Here is a 15,430-nt window from a genome sequence, read left to right as displayed (position 1 = left end):
TGCGAAGGAACTAGCACATTCAAGGGGGGGATTCTGTGCGGGTAGGAGGGCAAAGCACACGAGAATCCGCAGCCTGGAACTGGTGGGTCGCATCTGGGCTTTTGGCATTTTCTACCATGCCGCTTGGCGGATCTGGGGAGGATGGACACATTGCAGGTCGTTTGACCTATGCGAGGGTGCTGCCCACACTAGCCTATGCGCGCTGGGAAGGCCGGGGGAGTGTCTATTGTGTGCGCAATTTCATAAGAGGCAGACGGACGGCAGGGGGATCCTCAGCTAGCCAAATATTAGCGGTGTGCATAAATTCAGTCAGGTCGGAAAATGAGAGCACATCTGAGCGAAGGGGCCGCGTTCATTGGCGGGCTAATGCCCGGGATGATGTCCCAGGCTGTGCCGCTCTGTAGAGGCGACAGGGAGCGACATAGCGTTTTGACAGAGGGAAAGCGGCTCAGTACCCGGCCGGGCAGAGGCATTCGAGATCAGGTTACCGAAATCACAGCGCAAAGGGCGGTCGGGAGGTACATGGCAGGCAGGGAAATCGTCTCTAGAGTGTGCTCGGGCAGGCAACAGGCGGGGCGTGGTTTGAAAGACAGATGGGGTTGTTACTCACATAGTTTCTCCAAGGGGCTGCGCTCGGACTAATCCGTTCACTGGTTTCGGGCGCGACAACGGCAGAACGCACTTTTTCTGTTGGGGGTGGCACACCCAGCTGAAAACGTGAGGGGAGAGGAAATAAAAGCGAGGGCAAGTCCCGCGTGATGGACAAGGATCGCGGGTACCCCGATAAGTGAGCAAGCGTCTTTTCTCCTCTACACTAATACTTGCTAATTTGCAGCACTTTGCCCTTTTTTCCATATACTTTTGCCGTCTCTCTCCAACACCTCCCCCTTTTCAATAGTTCCTGGCTTGGGTTGTTCATATACGTGCGTGACGAGTGCTCAGTCCAGCCATCTATTACACCACCTATACAGCAGCTTTGCCTCCTCCTGACAAACCGGGCTGAAAAGAGCCATCGCTCAGATAGACCTCTTTACCACATTATCAACCAGCCCTGTACAGACACCGCCGCTGCCGCTGTTCCCAACACCCCTACGCCCACGGCCTCTGTACTTGTAAACGCCTGAGGCTCAAACCGCAACAAGGGCTGTACCAGGGGCATTTTTTCCTTCCACTTGTGCGGGATAGCTTTATTTTTCGTTGCATATAGTGGGCGCGGGCAAAAACAATAGGGAGAGCAAGAGCTCAGAGGATAATACACCGCAAGCACAGAATCAATGGCGCCTATCCTGCTTCGCATCAAGGGCACGAAGCTGTTTTCGCCGTTCGACGACATTGACGATGTGGGAGACTTGTCGACGATCTGGCGGGTATGCACAAAGGTCAAGGACTCGCTGGAGAACGGGTCGCGGCTAGAGAACCTGTCGTGGCGGCTATGGCACCTGCACCAGATGCTGGAGGCGCGCGGCCATGGGCGCAAGTACCGGAAGCTGTCGCCAGCGACGAACCAAGCAACTGCAGCGGACGATCATCAAGCCGGAGAATTTGCGCAAGACGAAGCCAGTACAGATCCGTGTACGACTGGGCAAGTCAGGTGACCGGCCCCCCGAGGACTCCGGGCTGGTGGAGCCAGTGCCATCGCCAGCCAACGGCGAAGTGGATCGCGACAGCACAGGCGAGGAGACGCGGGCAAAGGAAGGCAGGCGGCGGGCGAAGCGCAAGCAAAAAGGCAGTGGCGAGGCAGGCAGGAGTCAAGCAGCGCCAGCCCCGGGCCGGCAGCAGCGGGACAGCAGCGCCCGGACGCCAGTGTGGCTGAGGAGCCCGCCAGGCATACGCCCAGCGAGATAGCCGAGCAGTCGACAGTGGAGGCAAGCGCAGGCGAAGAGAGCAAGCCTGGCGGCATCAGGAGGCGGCGACTGCTGTGCAGCTGGCGAGTGTCAGCACGCGCGGTAGCGTGTCGATTACCGGCGGACCGGCTGGCGATAATATGGCTGCGTCCAGTGGGCAGCTGGCAGGCACGGCGACGCCGGCTGGCGAGGAGGTGCAGGCGTCGGACTTTATGTCGCTTGGGCCGTCGAGCTTCCTGTCGAGCGGGTTTGATCTGGATCCGCCGCAGATCGAGATCACGCTGGACGATATCTTCTCGGCCAACAACGCAGCGGACTGGTCGCAGTTTGGGATTTTCGTCGATGGGCGGGGCGGCGGCGGCCGGGCTGCAGATGGGCGACTACGCGGGCAGCCAGGGCATGTGGAACGGCGTGCCATACCCGGGGGCGCTGCCGATGGCGCCGTATGGCATGGCGCACGCAATGCCGGCACAGGAACCAGCGAGCAAGTCCGAAGGGCCCATCTGCAACAACTGCGGGGTGAACGTCGACGCCACTGTGGCGGCGATCGGTCAATGACACGCTGCTGTGTAATGCCTGCGGGCTGTACTACAAGCTGCACAACACACACCGGCCCAAGTCGCTGCGGTCAAATGCGCAGCGCAAGGATGGCGAGGAGGAGGATGTGCCCAAGACCGAATGCACAAACTGCAAGACCACGACCACGCCACTGTGGCGCCGCGACGAGCAAGGGCAATCCGCTGTGCAATGCCTGCGGGTTATACTACAAGTTGCACAAGGAAAGCCGCCCGATAGCCCTCAAGACCGACGTCATTCGCAAGCGGCCAGCGCTTCGACGCAGCCACGGCTCCAGCCCCTCGCAAGCGGCAGGACCGCCGCAAGCAAAAGAATGGCGAAATGACCGGCGTCACAGCACCGCGCCGATCCGCCGCTGTGCAGCCAAAGGCAGCTGCTGGGCGTGCTGCCGCAGCTGCCTACCCAGCCCAGCATTGCTGGCAGTGCGTCCGCTGGGCCAATTCACAGCGCCGATGGCGCCCTCATACACAGCTAATGGCACTCAGCTGCTGAACAGCGCCGATGTAAGCAGCTCTGGCGGCAGCTCCGGCAGCTACACGCAGCAGGTGCAGCCGCCGGTGACGCAGCCGGTGGACTTCCGGCGACACAGCACGGCGCTGCCGGAGTTGCCTAGCATGGCCAGTACGTCGCGCCAACCAATGGATGTGCCGCACCGCGCGTCGCTCAGCAGCTACGATGCAGCTGCCGTTGCTGCCTCGGCCGCCGTCGGCAGTCCTATGGGCGGCGGGCGGGCGCTGGGCGGCTCGATCAACATCCCGATGTCGCCGCAGCCCGTGGCTCGTGGCGAGTCGTCGTATTTTGCTCGCACACCCAGCACCTCACAGCCCCGGCGGCTCGCATGCGCTGCCGCCGCTGGCAAATGGTCTGCAGCAGGGGACGCGGTATCCGGCGCATGGGTTTGGCAGCAGCGATGGCGTTCCCATGCATACGCCACTGTCGGCTGGCGGCAGGTAAGCAGCATCTGGATGCGGGGTCGCGGCAGCTGCCGTCGCTGTCCGAGCTGGCCAGAACAAGCACTGGCGATGGTTCATACCAGCAGCAGCACCAGCAGCAGCAACAGCAGCAACAACAGCAGCAGCGATACATTTCCCCCCACTCTGTAAATTCAGGAGCCCCGCACCGACCCTAGCTTTCCAGATCTTTAAGCCATTTAGGCATTTAAAATAAAATAGTTGTTCAGAAGATTGTCAGCAGCGCGAAGCTTGCGTAGAATAGACCAACAGGGTAGGCGACAAGTAACCGCTGCTCAGACATGGACAGGATGGTGACAAACATGGTCGCCGACGAGTACGTGCACCACAGAATCGGCACGACAGCCGCCAAGCCGGCCAGCTGCGCTGCCTTCAGGTCCACCGTGAGCCCCAGGCCGCCCAGCACCAGGATAGGCAGCAGGCAGTACCCGAGAATGCTGGCGGTCCGCATAACCTCAATGCCGCCGTGCGACATCAGGTTGAGAATGGCCCAGATGCCCAGAGTGCCCAGCAGCCCCACGCCATAGATATACCCAAACTGCGACTTGCCCGACAGCAGCAGCAGCGTGCCCAGCACCAGAATGAACAGCAGCGGGCCGGCCATATCGGCGTCATCGTAGATCTCGCGGTCAATAGGCTTGAACGGGTTCAGCACCGCCAGCGTCTTTGATTTTATGTGCTGGAAGTTTATCTCCAGCTCCTCCAGAAGCGGCGGCTCGTTCGGGAACCCGCCGGTGCCGAAGGCTGCCAGAAACGACCGCTCCTACCAGCGGCGCCGCCGTGCCGTACGAGGACGCGTAGAAATCGTCGCCGGTGCCGTGCATGTTGGCTTGCGCGGCCGACGGGTCGCTGTACTGCGTCTGGTAGAACTCGAACCCGTCTGTCTGCTGTGCGTGGGGCGGGAGCCCGCTGTTGCCGTAGCCGGCGTCCTGGTCAAAGAGTACCGAATGTGCCATGGGAAGAGGTGAGAGATGAGGATGGAGTTTGAAAATGAAGGAAAGGAAAAAAAAAAGAAGGAACCGATTTTTCGCCAAGCAGTTGAAAGGATTTTTTTTCTCGCAGAGCATCGCTGTTGCATAATAGTCTGCTTGTGCTTATTTTGTACAAGGCTAGCGAGTGCAATTGCACACGAATTTGGAAAAAGAGCATACTCTTTTTTCAAACACCATATTCTATCATAACCATGCGGCCAGCAAAAGACACCGACGGCACTAGTGGCGACGCAGGCGGTCAATGCAGCTACACTCACATCCAGCAGCAACAACAACAGGCAGCAGCAGCTCCAAGGCGCGGACATCGCAGAAGCAAGTGGAAAAGATTGTGCTGCAGTACCTGCAGGACAAGGGCTACAAGGAGGCTGAGAAGGCGCTGCGCAATGACGCCAAGCTAGAGGGCAGCGAATCGACGCTGGCAGACCTGGCAAGCGGGTTCCCGGCGAACGAAGTCGGGGCGGACGCCAGCGTGCCCAGCTGGGTGATGTTCTACAACCAAGCGGAGCAGGGGAACCCAGGATGCGTACAACCAGAGCTATGGGTCGCTGCGGCGGTGGATCGACAGCTCGCTGGACGTATACAAGCACGAGCTGTATGCGGCGTCGTACCCAGTGTTTGTGCATGCGTACCTGGACCTGCTGATGCGCGGGCTGGGCGAGAAAGCGCAGGAGTTCATTGACAAGTACTCGGGCGACCACATGGTGTATCCATGCTGGCGATATCGCCACGTTGCGGACGCTGCAGAATGCAGAGCACGTGCGCAGCAACGAGCTGGCCAAGGCGTACCGTGACAACAAGTACATGGTGCGGATGACACGCGTGGGGTTCGAGCTGCTGCTGTCGTTCCTGCAGGACCACCAGTACACGCTGCTGATGCGGTCGGTGAACCAGCACCTGAACATCCGCACCATCGACGGCACCGAGCCGATCAGCTCCGAGGGCGCCTGCAGACGTGGGCATCACCTGGCCACACGCAGAACCAGATCGACGCGTTCAATGCGCAGCCGGTCGCGCTGGGCCCGGCGCCGATCGACCCGTTTGTGCGCGAGCAGGTCGAGCGCACATTGCGGATCGGTGCCGGATCGGCGTGTCAAGGACGAGGCGGCTACGGAATCGGCGGCGCTGCTGAGCGAGTTTGGCAAGATCAAGCAGGAGGGCGTGGCCGGCGCTGTGCCAATGCCGCCGGCGCGCGGACGCGACGTAGGTGCAGCAGATTGCAGCAATTGCAGGGCAGCACGCAAGCGCGTGGCCCTAGGCCCGGCGGCGCTGCCGTCGGTGTGCATGTACACGCTGCACAACACCGGCGGCACGCTGAACTGCACGGACGGTCTCGGACGACCTCTCGCTGATGGCAGCTGGGATTCTCCGAGTCGTACATCAAGCTGTGGAGCCTGGACACACGAGCCGCTGCGGCGGCTCAAGAGCTCGGTGTATGCGCCGGCGGTCACCAGCGAGCGCGATCTGGAGGCGGCTCGCGAGCCAACGGGTGGCGAGTCGCGGCGGCTGGTGGGCCACGCGGGCGCCGTCTATGGGCTGGACATTAGCTTCGATAACCGCTACATGATCTCGGCGTCCGAGGACCGCACGGCGCGGCTGTGGAGCCTGGAGACGCTGACCAATGTAGTCAGCTACAAGGGCCACAACTACCCGGTGTGGGACGCCAGCTTTGCCCCCCAGGGCTTCTACTTTGCCACAGCCTCGCATGACCGCACGGCGCGGCTGTGGAGCTGCGACCACATCTACGCGCTGCGCATCTTTGCTGGCCATCTGTCGGACGTCAACTGCGTGCGGTTCCACCCGAAACAGCAAGTACGTGGTCACAGGATCCAGCGACAAGTCTGTGCGTCTCTGGGACGTGCAGCGCGGCAGCTGCGTGCGTGTCTTCACCTGGCCACACGGGCTCGGTCGACACTGTGGCCATTTCGCCCGACGGCCGCGTCATGGCGTCGGCTGGCGAGGACATGGACCGTCAATGTGTGGGATCTGGGCTCCGGCCGCCGCATGGAGCAGCTGGCTGGCCACACCGGCCCCGTCTACTCGCTGGCCTTCAGTCCAGGAGGGCACATTGCTGGTATCGGGCGGCGCCGACGAGACCGTGCGCGCATGGAGCATCAACCGATCGCCCGACGCCAGCGACCATCCGATCGTCGTCCACCGCCGCGAGCACCCGGCGACCAGCGACAAGGACGCGGCGGCAAAGAAGCGTGACGCGGCGGGGCTCTGGAAGGCCAAGAAGGTCCAGGAGAGCGAGGCGCTGCTGGCTACGTGGCGCACCAAAAGCACTCCGATATACGATATCATGATGACCAAGCGCAATCTGGCCGTGGCCACCGGCGCGTTTACATTATAAGCGAGAAAAAATACATGTTTGAATGATCCCATGCTGGCTCTTACCCGAACCGCGACGCCCCGCCGCCCTCCCAGTTCAGCGACGCTTCGACATCCAGGAACGGATCGGCTGCATAGTGATTGCACACCGTGAAGCCCACCGCCTGCTGCTGCCGTGACCGCTGGCCATTCTGCGCGCTGCTTGACAACACAACCGGGCGCACCGGCGCACTGTGCGATGCTGCCAGACGCCCGCTGCCCGCCCACCGGCGCCCGGCTGCTGCCGACGTAAATGGCGCCTGGCCGTGGCTGTGCATGCGGTGCCGTGTGGCTGCGCGTGGGCTGGAACTGGTTATAGTACAAGGTCGCGCTCCGACGCATCCATCTGCGATGCATTCTGCAGACTGCAGAATCCCTCCAGCGGCGACTCGGACCCAGAGGCGTGCGCGTCTTCGCTGTGCTGGCTGCCATGCGATGGCTCGGCCGGAGTCGCCCTGGCTGCTCCAGGTTGTCGTGGTACCATTGCGTGATGCTGGCCAGCGGGTCGCTATTGCCGTGCTGCTCGAGGCTGTTCTCTTCCGACCTGAACTCCGAGATCGGGTCGCTGTGCAGCTCTGCCAGGGGTGGTATATTTGCGAGCTCTGGCAGTTGGTCCGAGAGATCAGGCGACTGGCCCGGGGTCTCCGGAATAACCTCCAGCGCTGCTACCACGCCCTCCCCTCCCGGCTCCTGCGCGCCCACAGCTCTGTCAGCCCGGAGTAAGGCGAGCTCGGCAGCGAATCCTCGCCATCCAGCGGCCTGCGTGCAGTCCACCAGCACGGTCTGCATGGCCGCATTAAACCTCTGCACCGTCGGGCTGCTGGCATTCAGCATGACCGGCGACGACTCATAGCGCATCCGCTTCGGCTTCACCTCCTCCACATCGCTGTCGCTCAGCTCCACCACCTCATCCAGTACGATAGGCGACGACGAGGCAGGCTGCGGCGATTGCCTGGTGCACAGGGGCTGTGGCGCCGGACAGGGAATGCCGGCTGTCGTCGAGCAGCACGCAGTCGGACGTCTTGGGCTCTTGCGAGCGCGACAGGGTGCGGCTCCACATGGTCAGGGTTGTTTGTGTGGGGCCATGCGGCCGCTCGTCGACTATTTCGATGTCCCAGTACTCGGCCAGATCTCCGCTGGTTGTGTGGCCTGCTCCTTCTTCCTTTTCTTGGCTGGCCGTCGCATTGCAAAAGACAAATAAATTCAATTGAGCAGGGCTTCGTGTGCAATTTAAAAAAAAATACAAGAGGCGAAATAGGGTTTCGTGGGATCACGTATCCCAAGGATGCTTTTGTAAAATTAAAAAATGGCTGGCTGAATATCGATCTCAGCTATCTTTTTTTTTTTTTCCTAGCTCGCAAAGTTTTTTTTTTATCAATGTTTGCATGGACACGGACGGTGGTGCGCAATTCCCTGAGCGTTAGCAAAGCACAATGCCGGTTTTACGCTAGCGGCAAGTCCAAGAAGCGCGGCCCACACCCGTCAGTCAAATACCCGCTGACCAGCAACATGATGATGCGCAATAGCATGGACTTTCTCTATGGCATGCAGCCGGTGCTAGGCAGCGCTCTCTCAGGGGACGCGGCAGGTCTACGGCCTGTACGTGCAGCACCAGCGCGAGGGCGATGCACCGGCGCCAGAGCGCATGCGGGCGCTGGAGCTGGCAGCGCAGCAGGACATTCCAGTCAAGCATGTGCCCCGGGATCTCCTCGACCGCATGTCCCTGGGCAACCTCCACCAGGGCATAGTCCTGAAGGCCGACCATCCTGGCGGCCGACGAGTGCAAGCAGCTGGGGCCGCTCGCTGACTCGCAGTACTGGGTGGAGATCCAGACCACGCGCACGCAGCTGACGCCGCAGCGGCCATTCCCGCTGTGGGTGCTGGTGGACCGGGTGCAGGACCCGCGTAACCTGGGGTCGATTGTGCGCTCGGCTATGTTCTTTGGCGCCGACGGCCTGGTTGCGTCGCGCAAGGACTCGTGTGTTCCGAATGCGGTGGTGGCCAAGGCCAGTGCCGGCGCCCTGGAGGCCACGCGCTTCTTGCGCTGCCGCAATGTCGACAGGTTCGTCGAGAAGTCGCGCGAGAACGGCTGGCTGGTGGTCAGCGCCGCCGCGGGCGCCTCGGGAGACCCCCGGATGGCCACCGTCGGCGGGATGGGCGAGATCGACCGCCCCGTGCTGCTGGTGCTGGGCAATGAGGGCGGCGGCGTGCGCTCCTCGGTGCTGGACATGAGCCATGTGCTGCTCAGCATCCCTATGCGGTCGGAGCTGCCCAGATACTTTGACTCGCTGAACGTCGGCGTCGCTGCCGGCGTGATCCTGTCGTCCCTGCGGTTCAAGGGCGAGGAGTCGTAGCAATCGTCAGGTGGCTCTTTTGTTTTTGTTTTCTTTCTGCAACTTCGTTTTTATTCTCAACTACCTGTGTATAGCATTTGGGGTTTAATGAGCGAGAGCCCCCTGCAATCCATGACCAAATGAGCCCGCAACCCGGTCCGCCCACGCTCTACGTGCCCGTCGTGCCGCTCCACGACAAGTACCTTCCAGCCCAGCGCCTGCTCGAGCAGTACCCGGGGCTGCGGTACCGGCGCTTCCTAGAGGCGCCGGTACGTGTTGACGCGCGCGACTCGCACTCTCTACCGCTAGGCCCGCACGGCCGGCCGCTCTGCCGGTGGTGCGGGCTGGAGACATCCGGCCAGCCCTTCTGCGCAGGCACGCAGTGCCGGCATGAATACACGGTCCGACGCGATGGCCAGTACGTGCGCAAGCAGCTGTACCAGCGCGACCGCGGCATCTGCGACCAGTGCACAGTCGACACCTTCCAGATGCTCAAGCAGGCAAACAGCTGCACTGGGCTTGCGCAGCGCCGCAGGCTCGTAAGGCAGTGGAAGTCTGAGCAGAACGCCGAGTGGGGGAACAAGATGCGCAAGCCGCTGAATAGCATGCAGGAGCAGTTCCTGCCCGGCATGTTCTGGGAGGCCGCGCATATTGTCGATGTGCAGGAGGGCGGCGGGGTCTGCGGCCTGGAGGGGTTCCGCACCCTGTGCGCCCCCTGCCACTTCGAGGAAACCTCTGCTAGGCACCGCGCGCTGCTGAAGAACATCCAGCACAGATGCCCCACCTGCGGCGATCTGCCGCTTGCCCGTCCGCTGCGCGTCAGGGCAAAGTCGTCGCCCAGCCTCTGCGTTGAATACGCGCGGTACGAGTTTGGCCGCGCCTCCATCAGCGCCGACCGCCGGCTGCCGGCTGCCTGCAGCAGGTCTGATCTGACTCCCCGCGAGTCGCCCAAAGAGTCGCCCGCGAAAGCCGCTGCCAGGATTTCCGACGCTGTCGCCAGAGTTAGTGCATCGCTTGCATGCTGCAGGATATCTGCAGAGAAACCAAGAGTGCCTGAGCCAGTATCGCCGGAATCTGCCTCGCCAGACTCGGCAGCCAAGGGAGACAGCGACGCCTTTGCCACTGACTCCACAACTGCCAGCAGCACCACCAGCACCACCAGCACCAGCAGCGGCACAGCTGCCAATGGACGCTGAATCTAGGCAGCCGGTTCCCAACGACATCGCCGACCTGGTAACAGGCTTCGCTACCATCCAGCTCGATCCATCTGCCACCGCCGCCACTCAGCCCAGGACCATCCACCGCGCAATCAAGGAAGAGCGCCCACGCCCCGTGATCCCCTTCCCCGATCTCTCCAAGTTCGCCAGCCCGTCAGCCGAACCAGCCGAGCCCCTCCCCATCTGGACTGCCGCCGAAACCCTAGCCGTCATCCGCGGCTTCCAGACACTCGGCCTCAAGCCCTACGCCATCAAATGCACCTCCAAGAAGCAGCTCGCCGCGCGCTCTCTGAGGCAGATCGAGGACCGCATCTTGCTGCTGCAAAAGAACGGCAAGCTATGACTCTAATTGTACATAAAATTACTCTAAATCAACCAAAAACTGCCTCTCTACCGCTGCACCACCAGCATCGCCGAGTGCACAAACGACTTGGACCCTGTCACCAGCACCTCCACCGGCGCCACCAGCTGTCCCAGATCCACAATGCTCTGCGACCCCTGCCGCATCCGCGCAGGCAGCGTCGCCACCAGAGGATCGGGCCCCGCCCCGCTGCCCATATTGGCTATCGAGAACTTGCGCCGCCGCGCCCGCAGGTTGTCGATTGAGATCGTCGCGCTCTTGCTCAGCGACCGCGGCGTCAGCGTCGGCATGCTCGTATTCAGCACCGGCCCCCGCCCCTGTGTCGCCGATACCAGGCTCGCCATGCTGCTAGTCGGCGTGGTTGGCGACGCCATCTGCGCCGAGAACCTGGTTGCAATGAACTTCAGCGCGCTGGCCAGGCTCGGCGCAATGTATATCTGCTCCTGCCCCATCCCCGTCAGCTCCGTCCAGTAGTCGCGCAGCACGTGCTGTGACAGCTCCGGCGGCACATTTGAGTCAATCACGTTCGACTCGTGCAGCGCGTTCGTTGCAAATATGCAGTGGGTCCACGTCTGCCTGCGCAGCGGCTTGTGCAGACTCCGCAGCAGATCCCGGTAGTCCGCCGTCAGCCACTGCCCTGTCGTCTCGCTGCGGTACCGCACGCTGCTGATAAACGAGTCCGGGCAGGTGTATCAGCAGCACCCGCGGACTGCTCGTCCCCAGTGACGCAAACCACTCGCCGGTAAGCCCATAGTCCGACGGCGTCTCTGCCGCATTGAAGTGCCAGCTCGCCGCTATCCGCGTCTTCCTCACCACCGAGTAGAACCGCCCTGGGCACCGCGCCGAGACCAGCCCCCGCACCATCCACTGCGCCGTGTGCGCTGCCAGCGAGATCGAGCTCGCTGCCGTCACTGATGGCCGCCGGACCGGTGCTCGGAGCGTGATCGTCGCCGGGATTGTCGGCCCCGCCTTCTCGATCCCCTGTGTCAGGGGGTGGTGCTTCGTCAGCCCGCACGCCTCTGTCCACGCCTGGCACAGTGCCATTGCCAGCTTGGCAGACCGGTTCTGCCCCGGTCCAAATACCCCCAGCTGGATGCCCTTGCACGCCGGCATAGTCGACAGCGACGCTGCAAACACCACCGGGATGCTAAAGATTTGTGCCACGCTGTGCAGCTGCATTCGCACGATGCGCGGCTGCGACGACGACACGATCTGAATCTGGTGCCGCAGCATGTACATCAGCCGCGCCCGCCAGTTGTTTGGCAGCTGCTCCGCGTACGACGGCAGCGACTCGAACCCGCACAGAATCGTCGCCGGCTTGAACCGCTCTATAACCATGTGCTCCAGAAAGCCTGTGTCGTCATCCGGTCTCTTTGCGCCCTTGGCCTGGTATGCACTCGGCAGCAGCCCCATTGCGTCCACCGGCGTCGGGACCGGCTCTGACACTGCAATGGCGATCAGCGTCACGCGCAGTTTCTCAAACACGCGCAGCGCAATGTCCACCAGCAGGTCGTCGAGCTTCTCCGTCGCACTCTTCTGTGTTCCCGCACGCGCCCGCTGCCGCCCCGGAAGCCCCTCCAGCACCTCCTTGACCGTGCTATTAAACAGCATGCTGTCCACGGGCTCTCCACACACCGTGATTCGCTCGCGCGCATGCAGCGCGTGGTCGTCCAGGATTATCCCGTATGTCGGCGCTGCCTCTGGATGGCTCGCTCGCAGCTGTGCTAGCATCGAGTCCAGGTACACCAGTGTCATGCCGCCGTGGCTCCGGTACACAAACAGGACTGTGCGCGCCGACGGTGTGCTACGCAGAGATGGCGGCGGCGATCGCGTCCCCGGCGTGTGGCCGTAGCCATGTGTGTGTGAAACCGGTGCGTGATTGCTGTACGGCGATCGGGGCAGCCGGGCCCGCGGATATGCATCTCCATGTGTCGCGATCATCGCTTATAAAACAATAATGTGTAGTGGTCCCCGCCTACTTTATTCGTCGGTCCCAAACTGGTCCTCCCTACGTAATGAGCTGCATTGTTAATGCCACTTCCGCCATGGCGTTGTTGCTGGTGTTGATATGTCGGGCCGGATCGCCATGCCAGTACTATTTGGGAAATGTGCGCCCATCTCATTTGTAATTGCCAGGCTGCCCAGCCCTGCCAGCGTTTTAAAAATAAACACGCCCATGGCAACACCGAAAGAACCTGCACTTACCCTTTGTAAAAGGAGGTGGGCTATTCTATGCCAGTATGCTGGCCAACAGGGAATGGCGCTGTCGTGTGAGCAATGGGTAAAAGAGAAAGCTTTCGCCTTTGCGGCTCTTTGTGAGTCCAGGAACCGGGAAAGGAATTGAAGGGATCTGCTGGACAGACAGCAAAGCGCAGTAATTGAACGAAAGTTTGCTTGGATAAGAGAGTAAAAGGGAGTAATTCAAGGCAGAGGAGAGGAGAGAAATAAGGGCTGTTGGCTGAGCGGCCTTATTTTCTTTTGACGGTGGTCTGACCCTGCCCGAGTCAGAGGACGTGTTTTAGCTATCGGCTAGTGCAAATGATACGCGGGCTGCAGATGCACGAGTGGTATTGATTCCCCCTGGCCGACAGACTCGGAGAAGGGTGTGTGCGTGTGTCAGGGCGCAACGCTGGACAATGAACAGAAGGTGATTGTGTCCGAGGCGCCAAGATGATGCGGGGAGGGAAAGTGTGGGGAAAAATAATAATCAAGCGGCAGAGTGGAGGAAAAAGTGGTTCTGTGCGCTGTTGCTCGAGTGAAAAAAAAAATATGGCTGCTGCTGACGACGACGAAGAAAATAGGAACAAAAAGGCGGCAATTCGCCTTGCCGGAGGAATTACTTTTCCTCTCTCCGCCTGCGCACCCCCCGCTGCACTCAAATGCCACCTTGCTTGCCAGTGCATTGCTCTTGCAGACATCTCCCTTTGAAGAGCCTCCTGTTTGCTTTTCGAAGCGGCCTGCACTGATAATCGATCGTTTGGCTGCGACGGGACTTGCAGTGATTCGCACCATTCGTGTTGTCGCTAACGCTAGTGCTGCGCCAAAGCGCGCACGCCCAACCCACACCGAACGTGTGCTTTGGGGAGGGATGGGATGGGCGGTCGTACAACAAGCTCTATTTGACTGGTACTCTCGTCATCTGCAGCCGCCACGTCCGCCGCCGCTCGCCTCGGCTCAGCCCCGAATCCAGTGGGGCTCTCAGGCCATCCCTCCCTGGCATAGCCGGCTGACAGTGCTAGTGGCCGGGCGGTCCTTTGCTACTTTGGCGGGTTGCTGGAAACGCCAGACTGGCCCAAAACCTGCTGAAGCCAGCAAACCACAAGAGGGATTGGCACCTCCCATCTCCTCTCTGGCGCAACCCACATTCTGTTGATCTACCAACACCTGGTTCGCCAAGCCAACATTTTTCAGCCCGCATACTTGCCGCTCCACCGCGTGTTGTTGCGAATCGTCCATTTGCGTACGTCCTGCAGTCAAATTAAAGCCTGCCGGCCATGGCAATTTGGGGAGAGAAGGCTGTTGATTTCTAGATCGCTACAAAGATGAATATTACCGCGCCATCTGCTGCTCGCTGACTGCCTGCGTGCCCGCCACCTGCGCAATGGGCAATGGCGACACCGTCATGTTCGAGGTCCTCCCGTGCCGCTCCAGATCGCAGTTCTTCAGCGACCACGCCGGTCGATATACTCCATCCCTCTCGCATAGCGCCGGATTCCGCACTGTCTCGTCGACATCGCCCAGCGATGTATATCCCTGGTTATACAGCCCGCAGTAGTGCACGTCTGCAGATCGGATAAACTCCCAGATATCGTCAAACGACCAGTCCAGGACAGGGTTCACGCGCGTGAACTCGGGCCACCCGTTGTCCGTTGGCGAGAAAAAGTCTAAGTTCTTGCCGTGCGGGTCGTCGCGCCGTGTGCCCACGAAGATTGCTTGCACATGTGGGAACGACGCCTTGAATTCCTCCAGGCCTTGCCGCATCCCGCCGCCCTCGCGCACCAGCTGCAGGCGGTACCGCCCAACTGACTCCTCCACGAAATCGTCCATCTCTGCGAATGCCTTCGAGGACACCACGTACAGAGACAGCAGTGGCAGGGCTGCCCGTCCACCGCTCGCCGATGCCTTTGGTGTGCTTGTCCGGTACAGCGCTGCCCGCAGCAGGTGCATCAGAACCGTGCAATCCTTGCCGCCATTGAAGCTCAGTGCGATCCGCGACGGTCTATGCAAGATGCGTATTAGTTTATCCGCCAGGTCTCGCCTCCCTATGCGCATTCCCCTTGGCTTACTAATCCCACTTACCCGTATGTGCCGATCGCCTCCTCAATGACCTCGAGTGCGTGTGCGACCTTGGCGCCGAATTTCGTCGGCTGGGCGGCAATGCCGTATGTAGCTGCGCTGAGCGCTGCGAAGTCTAAGGGGTTGGTGGTGCTGGTCCGCGAAACCATCGTGTGCTGTACAAGTGTGCTGAAAAGGATACAAAGGAGTGTGTTCTTGGGTGTTGGTAGTCTGGACGACAGAAAGCTAAAGTGAATTTACAAAATAATAATAAAGTGAAGCTGAAAAGGAGAGCTGAAAAAAAGCCATCGATTTTATAGCCCAAGAAAAACCAACACTTGGCGTGCTCGCGGTTGCCCCTTCACGTGCAAACCTCCACGGAGGCCCACCAATCCCCGGACCAACCCTGTGTCTGTCCATTTGCTCCCAAGGCTAATCGCATGCAAGGCTCTCTAGCCAACACTGCACCAGACTTCTAGCTCATATCCGAGGCT

General features: G+C 60.9%; 8 protein-coding genes across 8 annotated transcripts; 4 read left to right on the top strand and 4 right to left on the bottom strand.

Moving 5' to 3' along the window:
• The first annotated feature begins 2,046 nt into the window (after positions 1-2,046).
• DL89DRAFT_269598 (uncharacterized protein) lies at positions 2,047-3,602 on the top strand. Its single transcript, XM_040888357.1, is given in 7 exon segments — positions 2,047-2,182; positions 2,440-2,586; positions 2,615-2,653; positions 2,673-2,750; positions 2,794-2,842; positions 2,868-3,213; positions 3,245-3,602. The coding sequence occupies 7 exon segments, from the start codon at positions 2,057-2,059 to the stop codon at positions 3,372-3,374; spliced, it is 915 nt and encodes a 304-aa protein (XP_040741096.1). The 5' UTR covers positions 2,047-2,056; the 3' UTR covers positions 3,375-3,602.
• Positions 3,597-4,347, bottom strand: DL89DRAFT_275690 (Yip1-domain-containing protein; the record flags this gene model as incomplete). Its single annotated transcript, XM_040889339.1, has 2 exons — positions 3,597-4,106; positions 4,159-4,347. 2 exons carry the CDS (start codon positions 4,345-4,347, stop codon positions 3,597-3,599), a joined length of 699 nt encoding a protein of 232 aa, XP_040741095.1.
• Positions 4,348-4,574: 227 nt separating this feature from the next.
• On the top strand, positions 4,575-6,733 carry DL89DRAFT_294946 (WD40 repeat-like protein; the record flags this gene model as incomplete). Its single annotated transcript, XM_040890578.1, has 9 exons — positions 4,575-4,620; positions 4,662-4,852; positions 4,902-5,084; positions 5,128-5,265; positions 5,316-5,435; positions 5,479-5,583; positions 5,626-5,710; positions 5,774-6,414; positions 6,440-6,733. 9 exons carry the CDS (start codon positions 4,575-4,577, stop codon positions 6,731-6,733), a joined length of 1,803 nt encoding a protein of 600 aa, XP_040741094.1.
• A 40-nt stretch (positions 6,734-6,773) lies between these two features.
• Positions 6,774-7,810, bottom strand: DL89DRAFT_294945 (uncharacterized protein; the record flags this gene model as incomplete). The annotated part of the gene is made up of 4 exons (XM_040890577.1): positions 6,774-7,010; positions 7,073-7,205; positions 7,232-7,702; positions 7,731-7,810. 4 exons carry the CDS (start codon positions 7,808-7,810, stop codon positions 6,774-6,776), a joined length of 921 nt encoding a protein of 306 aa, XP_040741093.1.
• Positions 7,811-8,127: 317 nt separating this feature from the next.
• Positions 8,128-9,104, top strand: DL89DRAFT_294944 (uncharacterized protein; the record flags this gene model as incomplete). The annotated part of the gene is made up of 3 exons (XM_040890576.1): positions 8,128-8,304; positions 8,339-8,469; positions 8,507-9,104. The coding sequence occupies 3 exons, from the start codon at positions 8,128-8,130 to the stop codon at positions 9,102-9,104; spliced, it is 906 nt and encodes a 301-aa protein (XP_040741092.1).
• Positions 9,105-9,112: 8 nt separating this feature from the next.
• Positions 9,113-10,532, top strand: DL89DRAFT_53940 (uncharacterized protein). The gene has a single exon (XM_040891789.1). It carries the CDS (start codon positions 9,224-9,226, stop codon positions 10,277-10,279), a length of 1,056 nt encoding a protein of 351 aa, XP_040741091.1. The 5' UTR covers positions 9,113-9,223; the 3' UTR covers positions 10,280-10,532.
• Positions 10,533-10,690: 158 nt separating this feature from the next.
• On the bottom strand, positions 10,691-12,602 carry DL89DRAFT_294942 (uncharacterized protein; the record flags this gene model as incomplete). Its single annotated transcript, XM_040890575.1, has 2 exons — positions 10,691-11,327; positions 11,389-12,602. The coding sequence occupies 2 exons, from the start codon at positions 12,600-12,602 to the stop codon at positions 10,691-10,693; spliced, it is 1,851 nt and encodes a 616-aa protein (XP_040741090.1).
• Positions 12,603-13,853: 1,251 nt separating this feature from the next.
• DL89DRAFT_53388 (adenine nucleotide alpha hydrolases-like protein) lies at positions 13,854-15,232 on the bottom strand. Its single transcript, XM_040891785.1, has 2 exons — positions 14,961-15,232; positions 13,854-14,880 (listed from the first exon to the last, which is right to left on the bottom strand). Exons 1-2 carry the CDS (start codon positions 15,104-15,106, stop codon positions 14,211-14,213), a joined length of 816 nt encoding a protein of 271 aa, XP_040741089.1. The 5' UTR covers positions 15,107-15,232; the 3' UTR covers positions 13,854-14,210.
• Positions 15,233-15,430: the final 198 nt, after the last annotated feature.

This window comes from Linderina pennispora (assembly GCF_002104995.1).
Source record: "Linderina pennispora strain ATCC 12442 chromosome Unknown DL89scaffold_13, whole genome shotgun sequence".
NCBI classification, from domain to species: domain Eukaryota; kingdom Fungi; phylum Kickxellomycota; class Kickxellomycetes; order Kickxellales; family Kickxellaceae; genus Linderina; species Linderina pennispora.
The sequence above is the reverse complement of the archived record's forward strand: the minus strand, read 5'-3'. Positions and strand labels throughout refer to the sequence as shown.

Coding starts and splice junctions, on each gene's coding strand:
- DL89DRAFT_53388 (XM_040891785.1), bottom strand. CDS start 15,106: ATGGTTTCGCGGACCAGCACCACCAACCCCTTAGACTTCGCAGCGCTC. Junction 14,881..14,960: donor GAGGCGATCGGCACATACGG/GTAAGTGGGATT, acceptor CATCTTGCATAG/ACCGTCGCGGATCGCACTGA.
- DL89DRAFT_269598 (XM_040888357.1), top strand. CDS start 2,057: ATGTCGCTTGGGCCGTCGAGCTTCCTGTCGAGCGGGTTTGATCTGGAT. Junction 2,751..2,793: donor AGAATGGCGAAATGACCGGC/GTCACAGCACCG, acceptor AGCCAAAGGCAG/CTGCTGGGCGTGCTGCCGCA. Junction 2,843..2,867: donor CCAGCCCAGCATTGCTGGCA/GTGCGTCCGCTG, acceptor GCCAATTCACAG/CGCCGATGGCGCCCTCATAC.
- DL89DRAFT_53940 (XM_040891789.1), top strand. CDS start 9,224: ATGAGCCCGCAACCCGGTCCGCCCACGCTCTACGTGCCCGTCGTGCCG.